The sequence below is a fragment of the Poecilia formosa genome, unplaced genomic scaffold (assembly GCF_000485575.1).
Source record: "Poecilia formosa unplaced genomic scaffold, Poecilia_formosa-5.1.2 Scaffold103, whole genome shotgun sequence".
Classification (NCBI taxonomy): domain Eukaryota; kingdom Metazoa; phylum Chordata; class Actinopteri; order Cyprinodontiformes; family Poeciliidae; genus Poecilia; species Poecilia formosa.
This window is the reverse complement of record NW_006800042.1, coordinates 1457351-1472204: the sequence shown is the minus strand read 5'-3', so window position 1 is coordinate 1472204 and position 14854 is coordinate 1457351. Positions and strand designations below refer to the sequence as shown.

The 14854-nt window shown below is 39.6% G+C and overlaps 2 protein-coding genes across 2 annotated transcripts; both read right to left on the bottom strand.

Annotated features, from left to right (window-relative positions):
* Nucleotides 1-9157: 9157 nt before the first annotated feature.
* On the bottom strand, nt 9158-12304 carry LOC103142988 (zinc finger protein 570-like; the record flags this gene model as incomplete). Its single annotated transcript, XM_007559336.2, has 3 exons — nt 9158-10368; nt 10431-11428; nt 12146-12304. Coding segments are annotated over 3 exons (1409 nt in total), but the record flags the coding sequence as incomplete, so codon positions are not given.
* A 14-nt stretch (nt 12305-12318) lies between these two features.
* On the bottom strand, nt 12319-14066 carry LOC103142987 (zinc finger protein 420-like; the record flags this gene model as incomplete). Its single annotated transcript, XM_007559335.2, has 2 exons — nt 13753-14066; nt 12319-13010 (listed from the first exon to the last, which is right to left on the bottom strand). Coding segments are annotated over exons 1-2 (864 nt in total), but the record flags the coding sequence as incomplete, so codon positions are not given.
* Nucleotides 14067-14854: the final 788 nt, after the last annotated feature.

Here is a 14854-nt window from a genome sequence, read left to right as displayed (position 1 = left end):
TGTGTATGTGTGTGTTTCCGTGCCTCAGAACCAGGCCTGACGACCACTGGATGGGGAACAGATTTGCTGAGATTAATCAAAGGTGCACCATTAATACAAAGGAGCCCTCTGCCTCCCAGCAGCCATTTTAAGAGGCCTGCAGAGCACCACTGCAGGATGCCATATGCTGTGATGCATGCACATATTTCACATGGACACATGATGAAACACAAAGGTACGTGCAACTGAAAAGGGAAACTACTATTTGCGTGTGGGGCGAACAGCATTTATGAGCACCTGTGGGGAAAAAAAAAAGGGCAAGCTATGAGTCCATTCAGTTAGAGTCAAGTGCGTCGGTATGACTGAAGCAAAAATGGCACATACATAAAAGCCACTTCCACAGGTTTAACCCAGAGAGAATAAATTAAGATTTGACATGTGACAAAATGTGTAAATCTGAATGAGAATTTTCCAGCGTGCAGTTGGGAGTCATTTAGTCCCAATAATCTAATAAATGAGTAGGGCAAGTCATTTGCTCTAAAAGCCCTCTGTGTTAAAACAAACTCAGTGATAGCAGCTGTTTGCATCCTCTATATTTGGCTTATTTTTATCTTTGTTTTTCTCAAACACATGAACCTGTAGAATTGAAGGAGATGTAAAAAATGTAAAAAAAAAAACAAAAAAAACACCCATTGTCTTGGTATATAGATATGCTGGAAACGTTTGGCCTCCTGTAAACAAAAGCTCTACATACTTCTAGTACATTCTCTCCAGTTAGTCTAACATTATACATTGCTCATACATTTTTGTAAAATTTAGCCCATTATGGTTGTATATTTTAATGTTCTGCTTTGAGTGGTTTTGTTTCATTGTTGCTAGTGGCAGAGAGGGGATCCACAGGTTGACCTACACTTTCATTTGTTTGTAGTTTGACTTGCCAAGCAGCCAGGAAGATGGGGTGAGATGTGTGGTAAGGGATTCTTCCCTTTAGGGTGCAACCGGTTGCACCAAGAAAGGTAAACAGGTAGACATGCTTCAGTGTTAGTGGGACCAGCTATGCTGCTACAGTCTACCCGCCGACCCCATCTTGTGTCGACGACACCTAGAAATCCTAACAACATGGTCTAAAACTGCAAAAACTGCATTGTAATGTAGATCAGGAGAGCTTGCAGCTCCCATTGGCACTGGGAGATGGTGGATATTGGATGGATGGCCTACTGTTGGACTTGTAGTTCCTCATGTGGCCCATAGAGGGCCCTCTTCTTGCCCGTGATACTGTATTAGACATTAGACACACTCTTAACACATTAAAGATGATAAGATTATATTTACGTGTTAGAACGGTTCAGCTAATGCTCGGGTCAAAAACTTGACAGTTGATTTTTACGGATGTTCTCCATCAAATCTGAATGGCAGCTACTTTGCAAAGAAAAGTTTAAATGTACAAAGCTGGCAAAGATCCACACCAAGACACACAGCATCACAACAATACCAACAAAATACCTCTGAGATGTGTCATGAGAAAACAGAGCCTGTCTGGGTTTCACTTTTTTTAGCCGTAGTGAGCGGAGGTGTGTTGCTCCTGAGCTGGGATGTATTTGGGTTGGCTGGCTGAGAGATGGAGCCTGTTTGCCTACAGGGGCCGAAAACTCTGCAGGGGGCCCCCGCCTGATCTGCCGTACCATCCAACAGCTTAATTAGTGTTTCGCTGCTGCTCTCACATACAGTCTGCACACACACACACATGGCTCGTCTTTTCCACACATGCACATCACACTGGGGCATAGCTCGTTAGTCTAATAAAGAGCCATTAGAAGGTTAAATGTGGGTCTCATTAAAGATTAGTCATTTACTACCATGCATAATAAGACTCTCTTGTGTCACTCTGATAACTGCTCATATGGCTGTGAAAGTGAAGAGTCAACTCATGCAATGTTAATTTACCGTGATACAGTCTGGGATTTGGCCCGTCTCCTACTGAGAGAATAAACACCACGAGGAACAATGTAGTCTCTCCCAGTCAACGACTGAAGGCCCAGATGTCATCGCGTGAGTGAAACTCCTCGTGCGGGTGGATCCTTCACGCTGTAGAGTAAGACAATTTCAACAAGCGGCGACCCGAGTAGCTTAAAAATCCAAAAAAAAGAAAGTTAGATTAGCTTGAATGTATCTGGGGTAATTAATGTCAATAATAATAATCATTTTCATTTTCATGTTCGCTGAAGATTCCCTCCGTAAAGCCTTTCTGAATGCAGAACAGTGGGCTTCTGTCAATGCAAGAGGGAGACACAAACCTCCTGTTTCCAGTTTCTCTGAGCCAAACAAGGATTTGGGTTTTTATCTCGGACTCCAATGGCATTTAAAATCACAGCCACATGGCGAAGCAGATGAGTCATAAGAAGAAAATCTAGTTTTTAATAAGAGGGAATTGAAGCTCTGAAGCTGCCAAGTGTTTAGCTTAGTGGAGGCAGCCTCTGATCGGGTTGAACTGGAGGAAGACAGAGGAAGGAGCTAAGAGAATGTCAAACAGCAGCCAGTTTGACAACATGAAGAAAAGGATTAGCCATTTGAAGCCCTGTTTAGGAGCCACGCTGCTACTGAACAGTCCTACTCTAACCTGCGGTGTAAAACAAGGTGTCGGCTGAATATCTGGCAGGAAGATTCTTTTCAGAGATGGAGATGAAAGCTCAAAGTAAGCTCTGAACCTTTCTAACAAAATTCACCTTTTAACCAGGCTTGGCTGCGATGAATAGTTTGCCAAGGCACTGTAAATCGTTTCCGCTGCATTTTCAATCTTCTGACTCGCCAAATGATCTCGCAGCATTTTGGGATGCATTTTCTCAATTTCTGCTTCCTGCGTGTCGCCGGCAGATGTACAACTGGAATGCAATTACAACTAAATCATTTTTGCCATCAAGCTGACAGGTCTGCCTGATCCATTTAGGGTTTGTAAATGTTTAAAATTATTTTTTGTTTGTTCTGGTCCTTAACCAGACTGTTGGAGCAGATTTGGCAAAGCATCATTCAGTGATGACACTGAATGATGTCGTCACTGAATGATGGAGATAAGTTGGAGGATGAGATCCCATTTTATGAGTTATTGGTTGAAACATCTGTTTAATAACTAAATAAATAAAAATGTTCCCTTCATGAGAAAAAAGTTTTTTATGGTCTGATAAATTAGAACTGCTCAGCACTTTGATGTTCCGAGTCATAAAATATGCAGTAAGTTAATATTAGCTGCTTCTCGGCAATCCCTTCATCTTCTTTCTTAATAAAATGATTTAATGATGTTAAATCATTTTAACAGAGCTTGGGTGCTTGGAAATTAAACCACTAAAAAAACATATATGTGTTTTTTTTTCACTTTTAAATTTCATTTTAACATTTAATAGAATTAAACTAATAAAGGCAAAACTGCAAAAAAAAAAATTAAAAAAATTTGAAAGAGTTAACTGTTATTTCCTGACTTTATGACAGCTTGTCTCAATAAAGTGTGGTTATTTTTTTCATAATTTATTTTTGCTGTCTAGCCTTGTGTGTTCATGTGTGTGCGCCAGCAATTAGTTTTGAGAGTCACTCCTCAGTTGCAGACAAACTTGCTAATTTATCGTCTATCAAACAGATGTCAGGTTTTGTTTCACACTCGAGCACGTATCCCAGCCGAGACCCCGCTCACATCTGCCCATATGGGCGGCTGTCATGGAGATTTGGTCTCGAGCAGTTGGCGTCTCCTACTGCAGCTAGGCTCCTGAAGATTAATTTCCATATTCTTCCTACAGATTTGATTGATTCTAAAAGGACTTTTTCAGGATAAATGTCTGTCTAATTAAAGGTGGAAAAAGTTTTTCTTGGGTTATTTTCCTTTACAAAGATGTGGGCGGTTGCCCAGGGCGGCATTAGAAAATTAGACACAGAAGCGCCACATCAAAAATAGAATATTTTTACCAGTTAGACTAATCTGAATAGAGTTGACAACCTTGTATATTGAAATGCTGGCCTCTGCTTTCTGTTTTTGCTGTCAATCACACAAGGCCATAATCCCCCTGCCGCCCCCCGGCAAACTTTTTGCCCTCCTCTGCAACTATTGTGTGACTGGTCTGAATTTTGTGGGTGTGCTTGTTTATGTGGAAAACAGCCCCAAAAATTCAACTTCCAGAAGCCAGTTTTTCAGCCAGAAAGTAGGAGGATGGATAGATTTGAGGAGCGACTATCCAAAGCCTTGAAGAGGAACGTAACATTGGACCAAAACGTTAAACCCCTGCACAGTTCTGGTTCGAGACAGGCAGCACACAAACTTCCCACCAACACCTCTTGTTCTTTTTTCCTTGTTACATGGAAAATAAAATTAGATATTGCAGTTTTCCAATTAGTATTTTGTCCTGCTCTGAACTTATGAACTCATAACAGTCGTTCCTCTCTGCCATGATCTCTGTGCTTACTATGCTGTTGTAAACCGCCTATGGGAAAACACCATGACGTACACTGCAGCGGGACGGGTTTCACATGAGCTTGGACCTTAAAGGGTGTGTGTGAAAATGAATGTGGTGAAACCCCAGTTGCACTCTAGTCCAACCATGTTAGAGAGACCAATTAACTGTTCAGCCATGTTTTTGAACCCAGAGAAAACCCATATGTGCACGGGCCCTTCCTGTGTGAAGCTTTGCACAAATTTTTGCTTCTGAGTACCTGGTATAGGGTCGAGGACATTTTAAAAAGATGTGTGTTGACTGCAGCTCACCATGGCTGCATAGTGTCCATCTCAGCAGTGTCGGTCTGTAGCGCTCTGGGGATCCTTCGTAGCTCCCACCATGACATCTGAGCTGACCTTAATATATTCTGTGCTTTTGTTTTATTTTGTCATTATTGTTACTCTTAGTGTTTATGTGTGTGATGGGCGCGTCAGTAGGACATTTATAGAAATACGGAACAAACCCCGTCCTGTATCGTTTCAATACGGGACTCTACATTGAACAGCCGAATTTGGGACGATTCTGTATTTTACAGGACGAGTGGCAACCCTATGACGGATGCAGAAAGAGCCCAGGCCAGGATTCGAACCCTGGATCTTCTTGCTGTAAGGCAACTGTGTCTCCTTAACAACAACCTTGCATAATCATGTCAGGTTATTTTTGCAGCTGTATAAATAGTTGCTTTACTTTTTATAAAGCCATTAGATTATACCATTATTGTTGCTGTTTTAAGATTTTGTGTAAATACAGTGCAGCAGTGTGGTGTTTACACTCCAGACTAGCATACTGAGCGAATCTCATACCAGCTCAGCTGTGCATGCCCATGTCAACAATCATTAGATCTCAGACATGCATCGCTGTGGTCCTCGATCTCGTCTGCTCTGGATTACTGGTTAACTTGATAATATCTAAACATGTGCTGTTAATGTATCCAGATAAATAATAATAAATAAAAAAACACACACACACATTTCTATTTGTCAACCCTGCATGAAAGCACATTATATTCACATCACGGTTATACATGATGAGATGCATTAAATATTGTAATTTATGGGCTAAAAACCAACCTCTATTAAGTGACCCTTAGTATTATCACTTGGTAGATTTTTCAGATTAAAACAAACAAGACTATTTTAGCTCACTAACATGTTCAGGAAAAGCAAAGATTGTGTTTTCATGCTGCAGTGTGACCGTAGGTGTATGTGCACAGCATGAAAACTTGGTTTGGCCATGTGCCATGCAGCTGGAAGCCATCATAGCACCAATTACTTTCTGTCTCCTGCTCTCTCTCTTCCTCTCTCTTTGCCGCTCACTTGATCTCTTCTCTCTCTCTCTCTTCCTTCTGCCCTTATTTTTTTTTTATGTCTGTCTGAAATATTTTTCAGGACTGTCTCTTTGTAAACCAAGAGCTCACCTCAAACATTAACCTCTCAGATTGGCCTTCGGCTGCTCTTTCCCCCGCGTGGAAGTCATCATGATCAAACTCACCTCATCCATCCCGCTTCCCAACATTAACTCCAGTTACAGCCTCCTCGTTGAGATCTCAGATAGGTTTATCTTTACGTTTGGATCTGTATAAATTAACCAGCTCCCTCTGTCAGAGGGTAATTTACAGCAGCAGGTTAGAGCCGCACATCGTGCCATGAGTGAAGGGCAGAAAAGGTGTAAACACTGATTACAGACTGTGCACTAAATGAACGTGTCACCACAGTGAGGGATGGAGGAAGTGAGGGGGTTAACAGTGTAAACAAATGATGAACATAATGAGGATGAATTGCTGCTGTGAACAAGAAGCCCTTTGTTTTCAATTATACCTGCTGCTTTCTCCAACTCTCTGAAACTCTCTCACACACACACACACACACACAGGACATGGAGGAATCTTGTACATAAACATGAAAAATAAATGGCTGTTGAGTCATTAAAAAGATGGAGAGCAGGATGCGGTAAAGCCGTTTGAGTTTCAGGTCAGAGGTATCGGTGTAAGCAGCAGCTGAAATCAAAAAAGTTTGCAGACGTTTCACGGTACTGGAGAAACGTTTTCCCTCTTGAGAGATCTTCTTTGTTGTCAAACGAAACAAATGTTGATATCACACAAGAATCTGGTGAGTTGCTGCAAAATGCGGTTTTGAAAAAAAAAAAAAAAATTCATTCATGAAATTTATGAAGGGTATCGTACCAAGCTAGCCGTATGTGGAAAGTAATTACCACGAAGTATTTGCAATAATTATGGTAGTAAGTTTTTTATTTCTTATTTGAGTCATTCAGAGGTCGACTATGATGGTGTGCTTCAGATCACTGTCCAGCTGCATATCCCAAGTTATAGTAAGGCCATGAATTGGTCAAGACGCATTCACCTCCAGCGTTCTCTGGTAAAAAACAAATCCCAGATCGAGCACTGAAGGGAGATGAGAATCAAACAGAATTGCAAAGAAAGTCAATGGCCAGTCTGACCATATGCACATGAGTGCGGCGTTACCGTTTTATGCACAAAAAAAAAAAGAACCTTCAGGCCTTTACATAACAACATAAACATCAGCGTTTCACTGCCAAACATCCAACCAGGGTGATTTACATTGTAAGCGTTAAATGAACAGCATTAAGCTGCGTGTGAAAGGGGCATGAGAAACCAAATAATGGACCTGGATTCTATAATCACAAAAGTGAAGAGGTAATGGAGAACTATTTCTTTTTTCAGTATCAATATAAGTTTGCTAAAAACAAACATAAAGAGGTTGTCTTTTTCCTCCCAAATGTGACAGCACAACTATCATAGAAAGAATGTCTCAGTGTGCACAAAGAGGCCACTCATTAAAGGGGGGCAAATTGTAACAAGTAATACTCTCAAGCACACACACAAAGATGGAGATGTGGCCGGGCATCAGGCCAGATGCTCCAAGAGAAGGAAACTCACATACTTGTGATGAGGAGTCATCAAGTATCAGGTTCCATAGACTGTGGAGGGAGTTGGAGCCCCTCATCACACACACACACACACACACACACACACATGCACGCACGCGCACACACACACACACACACATATGCACGCACGCACACACAGGCTGAACACTTCTAGCTTCATGCCACACACTTTCTTTAGTCTGCAAACTTTTTTGGTTTGATGGCACAGATAAGATGTAAGAAGCAACATACAGTGCCTCACAAAAGTATCTTTCTTTCATTCTTACTTCGTCACGTTACAACCTCAAATTTCAAAGAAGTTAATTTGCATTTAGATGATAAACAGCCGCAAAGTAGTGCATAATGGTGAAGTGATAAGTAAATGCATGGCTTTCAAATGTTTTTGGACCAATAGGAACAAACCAAATTAATGATGTGTTCAGCCCCCTGAGTCGAAACGTAATAGAAACCATCTCATACGGCAAATATATCTGCAAGTCTTTTGGTGTTACTTCCTGCTTTGTGAAAGAAAATTGTTTCTTCACTGAAGGAACCTTTTTAGAAAGATGTAGCTTTCTTGGGTGCTTTTTTGTTGTTGTCATTCAATATGGCTAAATTAGACAAATGTTGGTAGAAATCTACTCCCACTGGTAGAGGGTAAAAATTTTTTGAATGAACTCTGACCTAAAAGCTTAGTCACGAGGTGTGATGATGCCAAACATTTTCCTCGCTTGTTGAACATCCATTTCATTTCAGCCATCTCCTCCACTCATGGTCATATTTTATTGTTGCTTTGACTCCTACAGGAGCTTTGCATTTATTCATTTATTTAGAGACTCAGACGTCCTCTCTGTAAAATAGCTCAAGCTAAGTCAGGTTCATCATAATTCATGACAACATGGGTGTTTATCCAGAACGTTTGGCAATTTAAATAACTAAGTTTGAGATAAGATGCTGCATTTAATCTTTTTTTATGAATAACTATCCGTCATGTGTATTCAGATACAAGGCAAGATGCTAGCTATCACTGGATTCAGAGCAGAATTAAATTTAACGTGGATCCCTGCACAATTTGGTGAGAATTTTAAGACTTGTCAGACAAATTCATAAAGTAAACAGCAAGAAAGTCAGTACACTTGAACATAAGGCTGAAAGTAAAACCTAATTCAACCATTTAAGTGAGAGGAATGAATTATTATAGAAAGAGTACATTTGAAAAGTTAAGATGTAAAAAAAAAACAAAAAAAACGGAGCTTATCCCAACAAGACTGAGATAAGGGCCTAAAGGGTTAAATATCAAGCAAAATAATAGAGCAAACACAGCAGGCATAGTTGTGATTATTGTGGTTGAGATTAAACAAAGGAGGAAAAAATACACCAATTGTATTGATGCACTAAGAGTCCCAAAGGCTAGCAGAGGCAGACTCCTGCATGTTCTCCTGCACTCTGCCCATAAACCTTCTCCGTTTTTTTTTTTTTTTCTCCTCCTGCCCAGCAGCTCTATTAACATTGCCCACTGTTCTTTCTCTGCACGTCCATGTAACTTTTTGTCAAACTGATCAAATTAACATGTCTCTCCAGTGTTGTAATTTCTAATCCCGGTCGCTCCCAATGAAAACTCTGATTTCTCAAAGCTCCACCTTTATTAGAGCTGCTGTCTCAAACACAAACCAAATATCTTGGAAGGGTCGACTCCACAGCAATCTAGTAAGACGTCCCTGTTCCTCTTTTACATATATTGCCTTGACATTGAGTTTCCTTTCAATGACCTGAAGCAGAGAAATATTATAGACTCAAGGCCTGTTTATTTTTCTAAAACCTTTAATGTGCAATTTAAAGTTCTTTGCATGAAAATACAAATGAGATTAAGTGCATTAGAATCAAGAAACACTTAAGAATAGCAATGTAAGCATCAATAATTTTTTTTTAAAAAACAGCAATATACAGCTCTGATTCAGATGTAATTTGACTTATTTCCACTAGATGTCAGTGTCTGTCTACACTTCCAGTTCAAAAATACTGAATCATTGCTATTCACACATAAAAAATGTTTATGGTGAGAGAGTCATTTCCAACCATCTTACCATGGACATCTAGAGCTCAGTTTGGTGTTTGTGTCCCAGCACAACTTGGACCTGAAGTTAACTGAACTTGGGGTTGAATTTACTGACAAAAAAATATATAGAAGGATCCAAGCTGGTGACAGCATGTTAGTTAGGAACTGGAAAAGTAGGAATGCAAAAGTGAAAACTACTTCCCTAAAGTATTTTCTGTTCAGAACTAAAATAAATAAAAAAAAAACATTAAAAAAAGATTAACAAGAATAGAGTCTAGGAAAGATGACAGATGATGTTCCTGATTTGCATAAAATTTCATAATAACAAAACACCAAAGCTGTTTAATCAAAATAAAGTCATGTGAAGTGTTTTTTTAGTTGCTACTGTAGGTGATTATTCACTACCTCGGATGCGGAGGAGACTGATTTTAGCTAAAGGCTCTTATTTACGTCCAAGATGAAGAATAGCACAAGTTTTGATTTTCAATGATAAAAGATTTTTATGGGTAATAACGGTTTGAAATAAAAAAAAAAGTGCAATAAAGTGTTTTGTGGTAAATGTGTTAAAAACTATAGATTGGAGTTCAAAAGTGCAAGGGAGGGTCATTAAAATGCTTTAGTCACTGCTTTCAGAAGGGAGCAAGAGTAAAGTAGAAACATAAATCAATAGAGGCGGTTTACATATATTAAGATTTATGACATTCAATTTCCCTCCTGGCAGTTCTGAGGTACTTCCACGAACGAAGCATCACAAGCTCGTACCTGCTCACCTCGGTGTGTCATCATATGAGAAGTCAAATGACTTCTTTGAATAAAACGTCTTCCACAAGTCGTACAGGAAAAAGGCCTCTCACCTGAATGAATTTTTTTGTGCCGAGATAAACATCCTCTATCTGCAAAACTTTTTCCACAAGTCAAACATGAGAAAGGCCTCTCACCTGTATGAGTTCTAATGTGTTGAGATAAACNCCACAAGTCAAACATGAGAAAGGCCTCTCACCTGTATGAGTTCTAATGTGTTGAGATAAACCATCTTTTGAGCTGAATGTTTTTCCACAAGTCAAACATGAGAAAGGCCTCTCACCTGTATGAGTTCTATTGTGCCGAGATAAACTATCTTTTGAGCTAAAATTTTTTCCACAAGTCAGACATGAGAAAGGTTTCTCTCCCATGTGAGTTTTTATGTGTTTAGTGAAATTACTTCTTTGTGGGAATCTTTTTCCACAGAAGCATGAATAAGGCGTCTCACCTGTATGAGTTCTCATGTGCCGAGAAAAGCAGGCTGCACCACTGAAATTTCTTCCACAAGTCATACATGAGAAAGGTTTCTCATCCGAGTGAATTCTCATGTGAACCTTCAATCTAGCCGCCATTGTAAAGCTTTTTCCGCAAATCAGACACGAGAAGGGTCTCTCATTTGTGTGAATTCTCATGTGATCAATCAAATAGCTGGAAGCGAAAACTTTACCACAAACTTTACAAGCTGAAATATTGCAGTTTGTGTGCATTGTCTCCTGCCATTCTGCTTCTGGACCGACAACATTCCCAGTTTCAACTCTGAAATGCTGAAAACTCTTTTCTTCTAGCTCGTCAGCCCTGTTTGATCCAGATTCTTCATTGTTGCTCCTTCCCTGGTTTTGTTTCTCAGGCTCAGCGGAAGTCTGGATGGTGAGTTGGTCCTCGTTTGACTCTGGTTTCCTCTTCTCCGTTTTCTCATGAATAGTGACTCCTGTGAAGGAATCAGTTGGCCAACGCTGTTCAAGCTGCTCTTTCTCCAGACTGATAAAGAGTTCCTCCTGTTCATCCTTTACCACCGATTTCTGCTCTTCTTTTATTTGTGGTGGTTCGGGTTCTTCTTGGTTTTCTTTCATCTGTTGAGGTTCTGGTTTCCCCAGTTCCTCATGCATACATAAAGGTTGTATCTCATCTAGGTTCAAACTGGAGTTGATCTCTAGGCTGGGGAGCTGATGGTCAGTGACATTATCCTCCTTCCAAACATAAGGCTGTGTGAGGTCTGGACAGAAAGAAAAACATTTTTGATTAATCCAAGTAGAAAACAAAAATACTTAAAAAATTTTTTTATTTCAGGTGCTTTATCAAACACATAGAAGAAGGTGCTCTGGTCAGATGAGACTAAAGCTTAGTTTTTTGGGAGTTTTCTTACCCACAATTCATTGTGTGGAAAGGAAAACCAGTAACACTTTTGTGAATTAAAAAAAACAAACATCAAGCAAGACTGAAATTTATACGCTGAGATGCTCTCCTTCCAGGTCAATTGGTTTAGTTATTTGCAAATGAGAATGTGCAAAACTGTCAAACCTCAGATGTGCAAAGCTGGTAGAGGTGTACTGCTGCAGAGTTGCAGAAATTATAGCAGCAAAGGTTCTATAAATCATGGGTTCAGGTGGGCTGAACCCATGAATTCAACGCCACATTTTTCTGATTGTTGTTTGCATTTTGAATAGCCATGCATCTTCTCTTTCACATCATAATTTATAACGGTTTATAAATTAGATAGTCCCTTTTAACCACATTACTGAGAGATGATGTAGTAAACAGACAAAACATCCTGCAAAAACGCATTTTTTACTTAAAAGTTTATAAACAACTTTAAGTCTTAATATTTTAGCCCCGTTCATTTCTGTAAACGTGTGTACAATGAGAACATTTACTTGACACATCTCACTATAGTTTAGTCACTAAGTTTAAGACATGATGGTTTTAATCATACCTATTCTCTGTAGCTTTATGTGGGGTTTCCAGTGGATTTCCAGCAGTCTCTGTTGACGCCACAGCTCTTCCTCGTACTGGACGATGGTTTTATCAAACTCTGTAAATATTTCCTCAGCAGCAGCGGCCAGTCGCTCCCTGATAAAGTCTCTCAGAGACTNTCATACATGAGAAAGGTTTCTCATCCGAGTGAATTCTCATGTGAACCTTCAATCTAGCCGCCATTGTAAAGCTTTTTCCGCAAATCAGACACGAGAAGGGTCTCTCATTTGTGTGAATTCTCATGTGATCAATCAAATAGCTGGAAGCGAAAACTTTACCACAAACTTTACAAGCTGAAATATTGCAGTTTGTGTGCATTGTCTCCTGCCATTCTGCTTCTGGACCGACAACATTCCCAGTTTCAACTCTGAAATGCTGAAAACTCTTTTCTTCTAGCTCGTCAGCCCTGTTTGATCCAGATTCTTCATTGTTGCTCCTTCCCTGGTTTTGTTTCTCAGGCTCAGCGGAAGTCTGGATGGTGAGTTGGTCCTCGTTTGACTCTGGTTTCCTCTTCTCCGTTTTCTCATGAATAGTGACTCCTGTGAAGGAATCAGTTGGCCAACGCTGTTCAAGCTGCTCTTTCTCCAGACTGATAAAGAGTTCCTCCTGTTCATCCTTTACCACCGATTTCTGCTCTTCTTTTATTTGTGGTGGTTCGGGTTCTTCTTGGTTTTCTTTCATCTGTTGAGGTTCTGGTTTCCCCAGTTCCTCATGCATACATAAAGGTTGTATCTCATCTAGGTTCAAACTGGAGTTGATCTCTAGGCTGGGGAGCTGATGGTCAGTGACATTATCCTCCTTCCAAACATAAGGCTGTGTGAGGTCTGGACAGAAAGAAAAACATTTTTGATTAATCCAAGTAGAAAACAAAAATACTTAAAAAATTTTTTTATTTCAGGTGCTTTATCAAACACATAGAAGAAGGTGCTCTGGTCAGATGAGACTAAAGCTTAGTTTTTTGGGAGTTTTCTTACCCACAATTCATTGTGTGGAAAGGAAAACCAGTAACACTTTTGTGAATTAAAAAAAACAAACATCAAGCAAGACTGAAATTTATACGCTGAGATGCTCTCCTTCCAGGTCAATTGGTTTAGTTATTTGCAAATGAGAATGTGCAAAACTGTCAAACCTCAGATGTGCAAAGCTGGTAGAGGTATACTGCTGCAGAGTTGCAGATGTTATAGCAGCAAAGGTTCTATAAATCCTGGGTTCAGGTGGGCTGAGGTGGGCTGGGTTCAGATGGGCTGAACCCATGATTTCAACGCCACATTTTTCTGATTGTTGTTTGCATTTTGAAAAGCCATGCATCTTCTCTTTCACATCATAATTTATAACGGTTTATAAATTAGATAGTCCCTTTTAACCACATTACTGAGAGATGATGTAGTAAACAGACAAAACATCCTGCAAAAACGCATTTTTTACTTAAAAGTTTATAAACAACTTTAAGTCTTAATATTTTAGCCCCGTTCATTTCTGTAAACGTGTGTACAATGAGAACATTTACTTGACACATCTCACTATAGTTTAGTCACTAAGTTTAAGACATGATGGTTTTAATCATACCTATTCTCTGTAGCTTTATGTGGGGTTTCCAGTGGATTTCCAGCAGTCTCTGTTGACGCCACAGCTCTTCCTCGTACTGGACGATGGTTTTATCAAACTCTGTAAATATTTCCTCAGCAGCAGCGGCCAGTCGCTCCCTGATAAAGTCTCTCAGAGACTGAAATGAAGACATTGTTGCTGCAGAAACACAAATATTCACCCCAGAAGAAACAACAGAAGAAAGTTAACGCCGCTAAAAGATGCAGAAAGTCTTCTTCCTGGTTCAAGGAGAGGCTGTGGAGGAACGCATTTGCTCTTTATCGCCATCTGCTGGAGGGAAGTACAACAGAGGCCAGAATTGATAAAACCTGTAGAAGGAAAAAAAAAAAAAAACATGTACAGCATTTCAGACTACCTGAATCATTTAATGAAGTAACAAATGCTTTCTTGTAGACTTGCTGGATCATTATTACAATGAAAATCAATCGTAAGCAACATTCACAGCAAAACACAAAATGTTAACACCATCATAATCAAAATAGTAATACTTTGCTAAATTTGAAGTGTGGAGTTAAAAGACATAAGGGCACCAGAAAGAGATGAGTGGACAAATGTGTAAATTGTCATCTTTTCCACAAAAGGTCAGGGTTCACTGACTCTTCTTCCACTAGCAGCTTTCATACATTACATCTAGGTTTCTGTTGCTTCCAACGGAGATTTAATTTGGTTAGAATAAAGACATCCAGGAGTATTTTAACTATGAATCAATAATTTTTTCACATATCTCAATGGTATGATTTATTTAGGGGTTAGATACTTCTACCAATTTAAAAATAGTCACAAAAGTTATGAGTGTGACTGCTGTCATAAAAAAAAGTTATAAGTTTAAGTTGTATTATTGGCTGGTAAAGATTTTACAAGAACTGAAACCAGAGAGAGATCCTTCTTGTGTCTGACATGTGGTGAACAGTTTAAAAATGGTGGGAATTTGTCTCAGTACACTACAATTTATTCAGGCCCCAAACCTCACTTGTGTACGACGTGTGGAAAAACGTTTCTTTGAAAATCTCAATTCATGAGTCACATTCAAATTCATACAGGTGAGAAAGCATTCTCATGTAAG